This window comes from Eleginops maclovinus, chromosome 16, assembly GCF_036324505.1.
Source record: "Eleginops maclovinus isolate JMC-PN-2008 ecotype Puerto Natales chromosome 16, JC_Emac_rtc_rv5, whole genome shotgun sequence".
NCBI classification, from domain to species: domain Eukaryota; kingdom Metazoa; phylum Chordata; class Actinopteri; order Perciformes; family Eleginopidae; genus Eleginops; species Eleginops maclovinus.
In genome coordinates this window covers 20,839,239-20,853,294 of record NC_086364.1, presented here as the reverse complement: position 1 = coordinate 20,853,294, position 14,056 = coordinate 20,839,239, and the positions used below count along the sequence as shown (strand labels likewise).

The 14,056-nt window shown below is 41.2% G+C and overlaps 2 protein-coding genes across 2 annotated transcripts; one reads left to right on the top strand and one right to left on the bottom strand.

Moving 5' to 3' along the window:
- Positions 1-94: 94 nt before the first annotated feature.
- Positions 95-4,030, bottom strand: kdelr3 (KDEL endoplasmic reticulum protein retention receptor 3). Its single transcript, XM_063904779.1, has 5 exons — positions 3,622-4,030; positions 3,126-3,226; positions 2,528-2,686; positions 2,054-2,306; positions 95-1,102 (listed from the first exon to the last, which is right to left on the bottom strand). Exons 1-5 carry the CDS (start codon positions 3,710-3,712, stop codon positions 1,059-1,061), a joined length of 648 nt encoding a protein of 215 aa, XP_063760849.1. The 5' UTR covers positions 3,713-4,030; the 3' UTR covers positions 95-1,058.
- Positions 4,031-8,680: 4,650 nt separating this feature from the next.
- kcnj4 (potassium inwardly rectifying channel subfamily J member 4) lies at positions 8,681-10,192 on the top strand. The gene has a single exon (XM_063902921.1). The coding sequence runs from the start codon at positions 8,810-8,812 to the stop codon at positions 10,190-10,192; it is 1,383 nt and encodes a 460-aa protein (XP_063758991.1). The 5' UTR covers positions 8,681-8,809.
- The last annotated feature ends 3,864 nt before the right edge of the window (positions 10,193-14,056 follow it).

Here is a 14,056-nt window from a genome sequence, read left to right as displayed (position 1 = left end):
GGTGTGTGTGTGTGTGTGTGTGTGTGTGTGTAAGGCAAACATCCTGGTGTGTTGTAATTGATGTGGACAGGTAACAAAAGAACCGAGCCACGCCTTGACTCGAGATCCCTCACACGTTATAATAAAGGTAATGTCGGTGTGCAACTTACTGAGACTAAAACATTTATCAACCAAAGGTTCATCGTTTACAGAAACACAATGCCATTTTCATCCCGGACACAACTACTTTCTTAGTCCCACAAACATTTTCTTGACTCAACAATTGCAGCATTTATCCGTCCCATCTTTGGCTTCCTTTAAGACAAAATGAAATATTTAGCCCTTTTTCCTCCCATTAAGAAATACATTGAAATATAAAAGACGACCAATAAGAGGAAATACAAAAAGGGAACTCGAGAATAAAGAAAGGAGGCGTTTGCATATAACACAGTCAGCTCTAAGGAAGACACTTTGTGGAAGGTGTACAGATTATAAAAGCCCCTCGTGGCAAATGTGTGACTTTAATATTGGGATGTATAAATAAGATTAACTTGAATTAAAGAATACAGTAAAAACGTGGTTGTGTGAAAATCCACGACACTTTGAAATGAAACTATGGGCACTGGATCTGAAGCTTCTAACAATCTATTTTTTTTTTTGTGCAATTTTCTGGATAAAAACATGGTGACAAAGTGTCTCGGGGTGTTATAGGGACAGACAAATATACAGTTTCCATAGCGTAACTCTCTTTTAGATCCAGTGACACATTTTTCAGTGTCACAATTGCATCGAATAAAGAAAAAAACACAAACTTCTCAACACACACACACACACACACACACACACACACACACACACACACACACACACACACACACACACACACACACACACACACACACACACACACACACACACATAAAGTACCAGTCACACAGGATTTCAAACTCTAGAGGTGCACACATTAGTCCTTTTGCTAAACACATGTACAGTTGAAGGGCAAGGTGTGCTGAGCTGCAGCAGGCACAGAGAGTCGGCTGAGCGGCACTGACGTCTTTTTTCTTTGTATGTGTTTTTTCTTAAATGGGCATCGGCAGGCTCATCTTTCCTCTTCCCCGAAGCACTGAGGACAAAGAGGCAGAACAAAGCAGGCATTAGAGGTTTTATTTAGAAAAACTAATGCCAGTCCTTTTATCAGATCCATACTGTTTGTTGCCAAGAAGGATGCTCGTGCTCGTCAACTGGAAAATCCGGATTATAAACTAACCACGCAGCTGAACGTCAGGATACGATCTGGCTGTAAATCAAACACTTGCACTGGGGATTTGACGGTCAATCACCTAAACTGTGAATACAGAGGTTCAGGAATGAGTCCAGGAAAAGAGTTAGCATTTCAGCACTTCTGGTTCTTTCGTCTCTTAACTTTTTTGTTACATGTCTAAAAATAAGATCTGTATTCAACACAAGCTTAAGAGATCTTTAGATGTTGTTCTCCGACATAAAATACGTCAGTTAATCCCCTACTGGTGAATGTATGAAGCTTCTACGTGTCCTTTAAAGAAACAGATAGCCGCCTTTAGCTTAGCGGTGGCGACGTGAAGTCATGTGACCAAGATGTAGTTCCTTTAGCCTTATGTTAGCTTTTTACTTCTGGAGATGGAATTTATGCTTAAAAAATGTGCTAATATGTGGAGATTATCCTGCAGAACAAAGCTTGTTAGGAACATAAACGTATGTTTGCTACAGAGCTTATTTTCTGCAATATCCGGAAATTCAATGGAAAAATCCCCATTGGTTTTTGTCAAGGGAGGCCTGGAGATGCTAACTTCTGGGTTGGCTAACAGTTTTGTATCGGAAGGAAATATTACTTTGTGTATTTTGTGCTGTGTGGAAAAAATAAAGAATAATGGTTAGAATTTTCTCATTATTTTGGATTTTTTATAGATAAGGTGTGGCTGAATGAGTACTCAAGAAAAGTCTAAATAATATAGATTAGTACTTTTACTACAGCCCTCTGATATAGAGTGTCCCCAGCCCAAACTACACCATCCCCTCTGTAATGCTGTTGACTCACCCCTAGTGACATAAAGGTAGAAGAAGTCGCAGTAGAAGATGGTCTGCACCACGCCGGACACCACGGCGATCTGGTCGAAGAAGCCCTCCGTGTGGTAGCGCCACACCCAGTTGGCGATGTAGAGCGCCCGGTACAGGCCGAGGAAGAACAGGTAGTGGGTGGTGATGGACTCCGCCTCGCCCGTCTTAGTGATCATGAAGAGCTGCGGCATTATGGCCACGGACTCCAGGAAGATGGAGAAGGTCCACAGGATCTGGGTGGAGACAGAGGGAGAGAAATGCATGAGTTTAACTCCTAACCGAGGTGTTAAAGCTACGAATAAAAAGATGTGTATAGCTTAGAGGTCTGATCATCCTTTTTTTAAATGTGCAAACAAAACATGATGAAAAACTGACCATAAATCTGTCGTGCTGCTGATGTTTATAGACCATGAGTGAACTATTATACGACACAGTCTGAGTGGTTGTTACTTACCTCCATTGGGGTGAAAGCGTAGTTTTCCAGGAAGGAGAGCCCGATGACCGGCACCAGCAGGAACTCCACGCGGAACGTGTCGTTCTCAGAGTCGTAGGTGCTCCTCAGGCGCATGTAGATCAGGTACACGGTGGCATAGGACAGAGCGAGGAACACCACCTGAGAGCAGAGAGGATATCACTTGTATGGTTGCTTTAATCAATGGATTCTGCGGGGCTTTGTAAATTACGCTCAATGTTACATATTTTTCTCTTGATGTGTATTATATATTGGACATGAAACACTTAGTCAGTAAGATAGACTGACAGCTGCTTATTTTGCATAGTTACTCGATAAAGTATGAACCTGCAGTCAGCTGTATAAGTGTGTGTGTGTGTGTGTGTGTGTGTGTGTGTGTGTGTGTGTGTGTGTGTGTGTGTGTGTGTGTGTGTGTGTGTGACACAAGTATTTTACTTCAGTTCCATATCACATGGCTCGTCTCACAGGACAAAAGGAATCACTTTAACCTAGTGACCTTACATGACCTCTGGTAAAAACAGTGTTTTCATCTAGGTCACACCGAGGGTCAGCGTGTGTGTGAAACTGTGTGGGATCTTACCTTCATGACGGTGTTGTAAGGAGAGATGAAGACAGTGAACAGGTCCAGGTACCTGGTGGTGAAGACAAGCGCAAACAGCACCTGGGACTTCCCAGAGATTCCTTCACAGAGGGAGAAAACACAAGTTAAATCCCTTTCAAAATCAGATGACCACTTTCTAGTCCAGGGAAGATCATGTATATCAGAAGACAGGGTTATGATTACCCCAATTGTATTATTTAACAGGCGAAATACACAGCTACACTGCAGCTATGATGTGTTCAGGATACAGGATTGTAGGATGCTGTTTAATAGGTGGAAGAAGTTGCCACGTCGCTACCACTCCTGCAGAATCTCTCAGCATAATGCAAACTCCCACCATAATAAACCTAAAGGACATCTACAAATGCAGTTATCCCAGTTGTATCTATACTATACAATTGCACGCATGTTGTTGAACTAAAGCTGTATAATCACATTAGGAAATGATAATGCAGTGATGTCAGTGTTAGCATACCAGCACAGGATTTGGACTTCCATATCTTCAGCAGCAGGATAACTATAGCCGTCAGATGGGACACGTCACCGGCCAAACGAAAGATATTCATGTTTACAATAAGTTTCGATAAAGAAAAAAAACTTTAATCAAACTATTTAAAGGCCTAACAACGCCCTGCACAGATTTTGACCCACACAAAATCAAAACTGCGAGTCCAGTGGAACAAAAAGCTAAGCTAACAGCTTGCACGGTGAGCTCAGGGTCTGTTCGGTAGCTCGTTGGCTCTTTATCCAACAGCATGAAAGATAAACAGATAACAATGTCTGCTGAATCCACTCATGAGCTGAGTCTGCAGAGGTCTGAGAGGAAAGATGTTCCAGAGGCGGTGACGTGGCTGACAGCTCGGACAGCGGGGAACCTACGTCAAGCTAGCCTCCATCAAACAAATGTATTGTAGTTCCGGTTCTGATTTTCAAAGTAAAGTTCACATTAATCAACACGCGTTACTTATGTTGAAGAATTCACCACCACTACTGTTGATGACTATCCTAAAACATAAAGTGGTATGTTCATTAATAACATTGCTCTTGGAGGATGATTGCCAGGTATTGCGTTGATTTTAGAATTATTACCGTTTTATTTGGAAGGCAAAATCCCGCGGCTTCCGGTGTTGCTTGACTTTCAATGGCTGACTTGATTCTGGCTATGCTACTTTGATCAATAGTCAGTAGATGGCGACAGGCTGCAAGCAATTAGGAAAAATAACCTATTTTCTATGGAAAATATGTGTTAATTAAAAAAGATTTGGACTGGGATTTCTGCTGTAAACAAAACTCAGAATTGTTTTCTATTTTCAATGATTGGATTAGTGTTTATCTACCCACAAGACTTGGGAAATTATTGACTGAAATGAATGTTGCTCAATTGTTTTGCATTTTCCAGCCCTCTTATTTATGCATATAATTAGTCTTGGGTGATTAATTAATGCATGCAATGAGTCTTAAAGTATTTATTTATTGTGTATTTATTTCCTGTTTAATACTTTACTCTAATCACTTGCTTTGTGTGTGAAATGTGCTTAAATAAATTGCTTTACCTTGCCAAGCTCCTCAGCTTTGACAGATAAATCATACACCAAAGTGAACCTGTTTTCAGGTTGAGACTTTAATAAGCTTAATTAAATGTAATAAGATAAACAAATCTGATCCTATTGCTACGAGTCAGTCCTCCTAAATGACTGTATTCATTATCAATCGTGTTTCACAGTCGATGATGAAAAATTATTTGTGACGGAGTATAATCACCCATCCCACACAGGGAAGGATGTTTTTGGTGTTCTACGGCAGGGTGATGAGCAGTTTATATTTTTCTTAATGTCATTTAGATGAGATTTACAGTCAAGATTTATTGTATAAAATCTAATATAACAATACAACTGATTTCTTAAGGTAAACACCACAGCTAGATAACAACTCAATCTAATTTTTGAAGATAAAAATGATCTCAAAACCCTTATGTTTTTCTGAGAGTTTGTAGGACTGTACACATAGTTTCAAGAGCTTTAAAATATTCTCCACCCTCTCGGTCCTCACTGTCTTCTGGCAAGGACTCTCCAGCTGCCTCCCTTTCAAATTCTGAATCCCATATCCTAAAACAACTCGCCCTCCTTTTCTCATCCCCCAGGTGTTTGCTCCATATAAATCCCATTTCGTCCTCCTTCTTATTCCAAAAAAAGCAGAACACTTCTGACATCACACACATCATTATCCATATCATGTGAAATCTGACACATCAGACTTTAAGAGTAAAACATTTCTTGATAAACTATACAGTAATACTTTTGAATAACACCAGAGACAACTTTCTTCTAACTTATTGTTCAATTCTTACCGGGAGGTGACTCACGTTAAATTACCACAACACTGCACAGTCCCATTGGGAAATTAAAGAACGACCTTCCCTATTTGCTTTTATAACAGAGGGATCACACTATGTGAGAGGAATCCCTCTGCAACACCAGAGCACTTCAAGTTGAAAAGCAATTCAGTGACAATGACACAGGCAGAAAAACCTCCCACTGCTGCTTGAAACCTTATTTTCTTCTTCTCTGTGTATCCTCTGCGTAGATGTAGCATTCAACATGTGTTAACAGAGCTGTGGGAGAATGGGGATAGACTGGGTTAGAGTAATGAGCTGTGTTTAGAGGCCAGTTTACAGTCTTATATTTTTGCAACAGTCCTGGTGATTCACAGTTTTAAACCATGCATGATCAAGATTCGATCCCTTTATCTCCAAGCCTCCGTTCTTTCTTTGTCTCCCACCTGTTACAGTATCCTCTCTGTTGTTCTTCAGAGAGAGTTAGAATAGAAAAGATGACTCAAACAAGCATACATGGGCACATCAGGAATTACTCAACACCTACACGTTACAGACAAAGAGGCAGCCCTACTCTTCTAGTTTTTCTCATTCTTTTATCCATTTCTCTCCTCTCCTCATCCCTCCCTCCCTCCCTCCCTCCTTTTCCAAACCCTCTGCAGAGATTGACACAGCATTTTCAGCCTGAAGTGAATGAGTACACACAGGACTATTTCCAGCAAAGGAGGCAGCCAATGATGGATTTAACAACAGGGAAAAAGGAATGAAGAAGGAACTATAAGAGAGGATGTGGGACTTTTACCCTGGGCAGTGACAGTAAGATTTTATGACTTTTAGGGTGAGTAGGTTTCAAAGACTGTTTCAGTATCAGCAAATGGACACACACAACTTCATGATTTTGTGACGAATGTTTTATTTGTACTTTGAACTCCAGGTGACTGTTGTGTTGTGATGAAGTGCACAGCTACACTTCACTGTCATGTACTGTATGAAAATATCTGGTGAGGAGGAAGAAAAACAACATCTGGAAACATGTTAATATACAACAGGTGTGATGTTGTTGTGCAGCTGTTCATCAAACTCATACAGATGTTGTTGGACAAGTTACAAGCCCAAAAAGCTCTCCTTTATTTCCAAATTGTGGACCTTGAGAATGTAAAGTCAACTCAGTTCAGGATCACTCAGGCAACCAGCATTAACCATGTTAGAAAACATAAATACTTACACAGATTTCAGCCCAAAAACTGTGTAACTGTTGACAATCAAAATGAAACTCAGTGAGCTGAGATGTTTGCAGCCTTCCTCTCTCTGTGTGTAACTTGAGTCTTTCACCCTGAATAAAATGCAAACAAATGTTGACGTTTGAGTGTCATGTATAATTTGAAACGCTGTCTTCCACCTTACAAATGCTCTGTGTATGTGTGTATGAGGACTCTACTACTGCAAACAAAATCTACCTCTGGGTATAAATAAAGTAACTTGAACTTGAACTTGAATGCCCTTCATAAACTTGGAAATATAATATGTTTTGCAAAGTTTAAAATGAGACAAAAATGGACCAAACAAGAATCTGAAATGAGGCCAACACAGAGGTCCTCTGGTTTGTGATGATGGTAGCGTGGGTATAATCATTCTTTGCACTGACTCCTCTGTGGGTTGGCTCATGACAAGCACAGTGAAATCAGGGCTAAGTATTGATTAATGTTTAGATTGCTAGAAAGCAAAAAAGGAGGAAGTGAAGCAAACCTGAAAAGACTCACTCAAACATCCTGAATGACTGACACAAAACAATCGTCCACAGTCCCCGAGTCCCAACACAAAGCAGGTCCTTCACTGAATGACATCACAGTTATTTAGGCAACACATGCTTACATTGAGAAATTACATTTATGTATGTTAGGCTCTTTTATCCCAATCATCTACACAATGAGATGGAGAAAAAAGCATGAAAAGGCTTTGCGTGTATCTGGTAGTTTTTTACAAATGTTCTCTTTTGAATGACCAGACACTTTGCATAATTACTCCAGGCTTGATATTTTCATGCACCGGTCACAGTGTTTGGGCTTTGTTCTTTGAGATCAGTGGAAAGAAAACATCTATAATACACATCCAGATGTTAATTTAACTAACATTGTCCATTTGGGTGTAAAGCTTGGGCTATTTTGTCCCTTTAGTTTAATACATTATAATAAAGCCTATTGTTATGCAGGTTCTCCAAGAGGATTGTGAAGGGAGGGGTGAGTGCAAAGTATTCAGATGGTTGCAATCTGGAACCTCACCACTAGAGGTCACTACATCATGCACATAAGACATTAATTAACAGTCAGAATTGTTGTTGATACATTTGTTGTCAATTAACAAACAGACTAATAGAGCATTGGGAAAATCCTTGAGAATATAATAAGGATGCATTTAAAAAAGATAACAGATTTCTCTTATCCTCAGTAACGCTCTCACACATTAAAATGGTTCGTAAAAAGTGTCCACTAAGCGTCACCTCTTGTAACTTATTTAAAATCTACTTAAAATCTAATATCAATGATGCATCGCTGCCCTTAGAACCGCTCTCACATCGTTCCCTCTCTGACTCATGTTATAAGAGCACTTAATACTCTGGACTCGTCCTTTTTTCACCATGTTTCTCTGATGATTACCTCCATTTTTCTCTGTCCCCGAATGCCACCGGAGAGTGTTCCCATGGAAACTGGCTTTGGTGAAAGTCCCCATTTTTTCTATGGTGACCATTAACTCCTTTTTATAGTACGTGTTTGTGTGAATTTGAGGATTGATGGTGCAAAAAAGAGTGCTTCAGTAAAACCATGGAACCCTGTTTCTCCAATTTGATGGCCTCAATTTTATTTGGATGGGAGTAACAATGTCAAAGGGCATCACTACTTTACAGGAACACCTGTATCCTATATGTGATGTCTTGTCTGTCCAGAAAGTCTTGGCTGTTAAGAGTGGGCTTGCTATTTTGGTAAGCTAGATGTTATAATATGTCTCCTTTAACCCAACGCACAGTGTACATAACAACACTGATTTCTTAACTTGGCAGGAAAACGTTTGAATCTCATTCTGTTATCCACATTTGTTTGCATCTAATGTCATCACATTTTCTATCAGTCCTCCAAATCTCACTGTTTCTGTTGTTACAGGTACAGCATTGGGTCAGGCTTTCTACCAGAGGAGGGATGCCAGAAGATCTCTAGCTTAGGTTTGATGACGGCCAAAGTTCCCAAAGCTTTGGATTGCATTCACCCTGCGACGTAGAGACTAAAGACAGTAAGAGGAGGTTGGGTTTCCGTACCCAACTTCGGTTGGACAAGAAGGAATGAACAACGGTAAGATATTGACGAGGGGCACCAACCAAATACGGAGCCGGTTCGTAAAGAAAAATGGACAATGTAATGTTCTATTCACCAACATGGATGAAAAGAGGCAGCGCTACCTGGCTGACATCTTCACCACCTGTGTGGACATCAGCTGGAGATACCTGCTGCTGATATTCTGCGGCAGCTTCCTGGTCTCGTGGCTTTTCTTTGGGATTGTCTTTTACAGTGTCTCCCTGGTACATGGGGACTTTAACGAACAACCAAGGGTGAACGTTGTTGGTATAACGCACAGAGCGCAGACACTAAGAATGCCCTGCATACTTCATGTCCACAGCTTTATTGGGGCGCTCCTGTTCTCCATGGAGACCCAGACCACCATCGGGTATGGCTTGCGCTGCGTCACTGAGGAATGCCCCATCACTGTACTAACTGTGGTCGTGCAGTCCATCGTGGGCTGCATCATCGACTCTTTCATGATCGGCACCATCATGGCAAAGATGGCGCGGCCGAAAAAGAGGAACCAGACCCTCGTGTTCTCCAAGAACGCTGTCATCGCCCTGCGAGACGGAAAGCTGTGCCTCATGTGGAGGGTGGGCAACCTGCGTAAGAGCCACATCGTGGAGGCTCATGTCCGCGCACAGCTAATACGTTCATACGTTACAGACGAAGGCGAGTTCATCCCCTTGGAGCAGATGGACCTCAACGTTGGCTACGATGATGGAACAGACCGGCTGTTTCTAGTATCCCCGCTGGTCATAATCCACGAGATAGATAAAGACAGCCCCTTGTATACTTTAAGCAGAGCTGATCTGGAGACGGATGACTTCGAGATCGTCGTGATCTTGGAGGGGATGGTGGAGGCCACGGCCATGACCACCCAGTTTCGTAGCTCCTTCCTTGCCAGAGAGGTCTTCTGGGGTCACAGGTTTGAGCCTGTGATCTACGAGGATGAGGACCGCTACAAGGTAGACTACGCTCGATTCCATCAGACCTACGAGGTGCCGTCCACGCCCCACCTCAGCGCCAAAGAGCTCGACAAGGCCACAACTAGGGTGTCTTCTGTCGCTTCTCCGGTTTCTACTCGTAGAACCAAGCAATACCTGATTACCAGGTCGCTGAGCGCCTTCTGTTACGAGAATGAGATGGCATTGAGCTGCGGAGAGGAAGAGGATGAGGTCTTTGAGGCCCAGAGTTCAGAGGACACGAGGACTTCAGTGTCGGTGGACTTACAAAATATGTTCCAGGACACTGCGACCAGGACATCAGGCAGTCGCAGCTTCATGTGTGTTCTGGACATGGACAATAACCAGTTGGAGTTTGACATCCTGAAGACCGCAGTCCCTCTTGATCCAGTGACCTACAAGAGCAAGAAAGAGACCTGAAGGTTGTCATGTGACCAACTTTTTATTCAGCTGCAAACACTTACAACTTTATCTTCAAATAGACCTGAAGAGGGATTGCTTAGTGGTGTGTTCAGCTTTAGATTGCACGTACAGATATGTTTGACACATTTTCATTCCTATATAACTTTTGCCCCGAACTGCACTCCTTGAAGATCTGTTATAAGCAACCTGACTGATCAAAGTCAAGACTTTAAGTTTACCTTTTTAAGATGCACGGTTTAATCAAAGTCTGTTAAGATTACGCTTGATAACCTTCATGTTTTTCCTGTAATATAAACCTCCCTTTATTTAGACTACAATAGCAATACTGCTGTTTAGCTGTACAGTTAGTAGCAGGAGAATTTCAACTAATTTATTAGACATAACTTTTGGCAAATGCCTTTATTTAATGCGATTTAAAAATCACTTAATTTAAAAAATATATTTTAAATTATATTTGTTCTTCTGACAACAAAGCTAAGTTTGGAAATAGTGTATTAACACGTCTTTTGTTCACTTTATGGATCACAAAAGCACTTTATTTCTCCTTGTTTACCTTTTGATGTTGCAAATAAAATTGTATATAATTCTAGTTGTTTCTCCTTTTGGAAACCTGCTTGAAGATTGAACATTTGAGGAAAAAAACTCTCTTTTCTAATCCAGTTAAGAGTGTTGAAGCTCCAGAGCCACTAGATGCCTCTGCAGCCATTTCTATCAGAGAGAGCCTCAGCAACAAAACCCACACTGTCTCATGTTCCCTCTAGTGGTGTGCTGTGGAAACAGAGGAGTTTAAACATTGATCATGGGATCTAAATTCAAGAATGCTCCATGAAATCCAAGCCTGTTTTGAGAAAAAGTCATTAAAATGTGATTAATAATCATAAAACATGGTCAGATTAAGCTTTTAAAGCCCCACTAGTTTATGTGCTGTAGGAGTGGCTGGAAAAAAAACTGTTCCTTTAAGATGTTGAGCTCTGAGTTTTCTCCCTATTTTGTTTTTTTGGAGCTTTGGTTACTTTTAGCATGAGACCCAGAAGACGAGGAAGAATCTAAGAGAGGTACTGAACACCCCTCAAACGTCCTAACTTCGAACTTGTTTACAGGTGGAAGTACCCTTTTGGCTAATGTGCAGTGATTCCTTTGCATATACAGGTGCTGCTTTATATACAAGTGTCCTGAGGGACTTGACAAGGGTTTCAGAGAGAATTAGCCTCATTGCAGACAGACCCAGCAGCTTTATTGAACACAGAGCAGCTCGGTGCATGCCCTGATGGGAAAAACTGGATATTTAGGATTGCTTCTTGGCTGAAAGCACCCACAGCTGTGTGCTTTCCTTACAATATGTAAAGTTTCTCCAATTATCAGTCATTATGAGTTCCTATCTCATAATCAAATCATTTCTGTCCAGATTTTAACCAAGTTAAAATCATCCTGTGTCAGGCTAATAAGATATTTCCCCTCATGGTCTTGATCTTCATTTAATTACATATCCTCCATCCCCTGTCTGTCTGTCTGTCTGTCTGTCTGTCTGTCTGTCTGTCTGTCTGTCTGTCTGTCTGTCTGTCTGTCTGTCTGTCTGTCTGTCTGTCTGTCTGTCTGTCTGTCTGTCTGTCTGTCTGTCTGACTGTCAGTCAGTCAGTCGGTGGATGTTCCCATGCACCAAACTGTGGACCTCTGAACCTCAGGAGAACCAGAGAGGTGGAGGAAAAGATGAAAAAGGGGGAAATGAGGAGGAAGGGGCAAGCTGCTGGTTGACTGCAGGCCTCGAGGCCATCAGCTTTTCATTAGCCGGCCAGTGAGTGAGTGAATGAGTGTGATCGGTGGAATGGTAAAAAAAAAAACTGGGAATCCACGCTGGGTTATTAGGGTGATTTGGGGGCTCCCACTGACTCCTTTTGTGCATTGTCTCCCAAGTGAGCAACAGTGAGCCTTTGTGCGGGACATTTAAATGCCTGCTAGCATGCTAATTATGGGGATGTGTGTGTGTGTGTGGCTGTGTGTGCAAGTGTGTGTCAGTCAGCTTCTCGACCTTTCCATCTATTTATCTCTCTCCTGGGATTTGCACTCTTAACTATCTCTCCCCAGGGCACTATCATGCATCCCTAAGCTTGGGAAGTAACGGAATAGAGTGGTGCAGAAATGTGTCCTAAAACCTGGACCCATGAGATAGCATTTCTCCAGTTCCCTTACCTTGAAGTCAACTGTCTTGAATGTATTTTTGGTTATACACTTAAGAACTGCGGTTGACAACAAGTGTCTAAATGAGACTACTAAACGTCACCATGCCGAACATTAGCCGCCTTTAGCTTAGCGGTGGTGAGGTCAAGTCATGTGGCCGTGATGGAGTTCCTCTATAGCTTAGCGTCAGCTTTTTACTTCTAGTGATTGCATTTACGCTTCAACAATCCAAAGTGGTGTCAGTATGTGGAGATTGTCCTGCTGAACAGAACATATAAGTATTATAAAGGTATGTTTTCCACCGCAATATACTGAAATCCAATGGAAAAATCCCTTTGGCTTTTTGCTGAAGGAGCCCTTGGGATGCTAACTTGTTGACTTTAAAAACTCTTGTTCCTTCTCTCCCCATTTATCCCTAAAAGTGTGTGCCCCCCAGTGTTTAATTGTTTCTTTATTTTTTCTTTATCGATCAGCTGCCTCTGATTCTGCCACGCTTGGATCCGTTTCGCTTTCACCATTAAGCCTCTCTCACAGGCATTTTCCTCACATTTAGCTGCGGAAAATCCCCATTTCACTTCAAAACATGCCCCTCTTTGTAAGGGACAATAACTGCTCCTGCAAAACTCTTCAGCCATCTCGAACCTGTTCACCTGTTGCTCTGTTAGGGGGTTACAGATTCCACAACATTTTTTTTATTTTTGATTAAGTTGGTCACAAAAAACCTGTCAAAAACGCTAAAATGAATCCAAAATTAGTACTTTTCAACCCCCTATGCGTTCAAAGGTATAATATTTCCACTTTCTTTGGGCTTCACTTTTAATCCTTCAAGGCAAAATCTTTTCAGAATCTTTGATACAATCTGTGCATGTCTAATTGTTCATCTAATTAAAAGTGTGTCGTGTTACAAAATTGTGTTTTAGGACACCTTATCAATGTTTTTCATCAGTGAGCTGTGCTTAAGAAATAGTCTTGCATTTGAAGGTGACAGCATTATATAAACCTGGTGTACTGTCAGATTATTTAACAGATAGAAATGGGATTTGGGAATATTTTTGTATTACTATACTACACTGGTTATTCTTTAGTTAGAAGCTCACTAAATGGTGTACTTTTACCCCCCTACATTTACTTAATCCCTTTAGTTGCTAGGCAGATTAGGATTAATGATGGTAAATATAATCAGCCCTTAAATCAGACTGTAGTTCACCTGCAGTAAATCCAGCAGCTACCCTGCAGTATACAAAGCCATTCAAACTAGCTGCACCTTTACCAGCTCTGAGAACACTTTAATGATCAATCATTATAAAACATATCAGAGATATTATTCTGAAATGGACCAATCAGACAATGACTACTTTTACTGTCGCTACTTTAAGTACATTTAGAGGAGAGTACTTTCTACTTTCACTGGAGGAACATTTAGAATACTTTAACTGTGACAGAGTATTCCTACACTCTGGTACTTCTACTTTACTCAAGTACAAGATCTGAGTACTTCTACTTTACTCAAGAACAAGATCTGAGTACTTCTACTTTACTCAAGTACAAGATCTGAGTACTTCTACTTTACTCAAGTACAAGACCTGAGTACTTCTACTTTACTCAAGTACAAGATCTGAGTACTTCTACTTTACTCAAGTACAAGATCTGAGTACTTCTACTTTACTCAAGTACAAGACCTGAGTA

Excerpts from the sequence above, each read along its gene's own strand:
- kdelr3 (XM_063904779.1), bottom strand. The coding sequence starts at position 3,712 with ATGAATATCTTTCGTTTGGCCGGTGACGTGTCCCATCTGACGGCTATA. Across the intron at positions 3,227-3,621 it reads GAAGTCCAAATCCTGTGCTG|GAATCTCTGGGAAGTCCCAG; the intron begins GTATGCTAACAC and ends CCCTCTGTGAAG. Across the intron at positions 2,687-3,125 it reads CTTACAACACCGTCATGAAG|GTGGTGTTCCTCGCTCTGTC; the intron begins GTAAGATCCCAC and ends CTCTGCTCTCAG.
- kcnj4 (XM_063902921.1), top strand. The coding sequence starts at position 8,810 with ATGAACAACGGTAAGATATTGACGAGGGGCACCAACCAAATACGGAGC.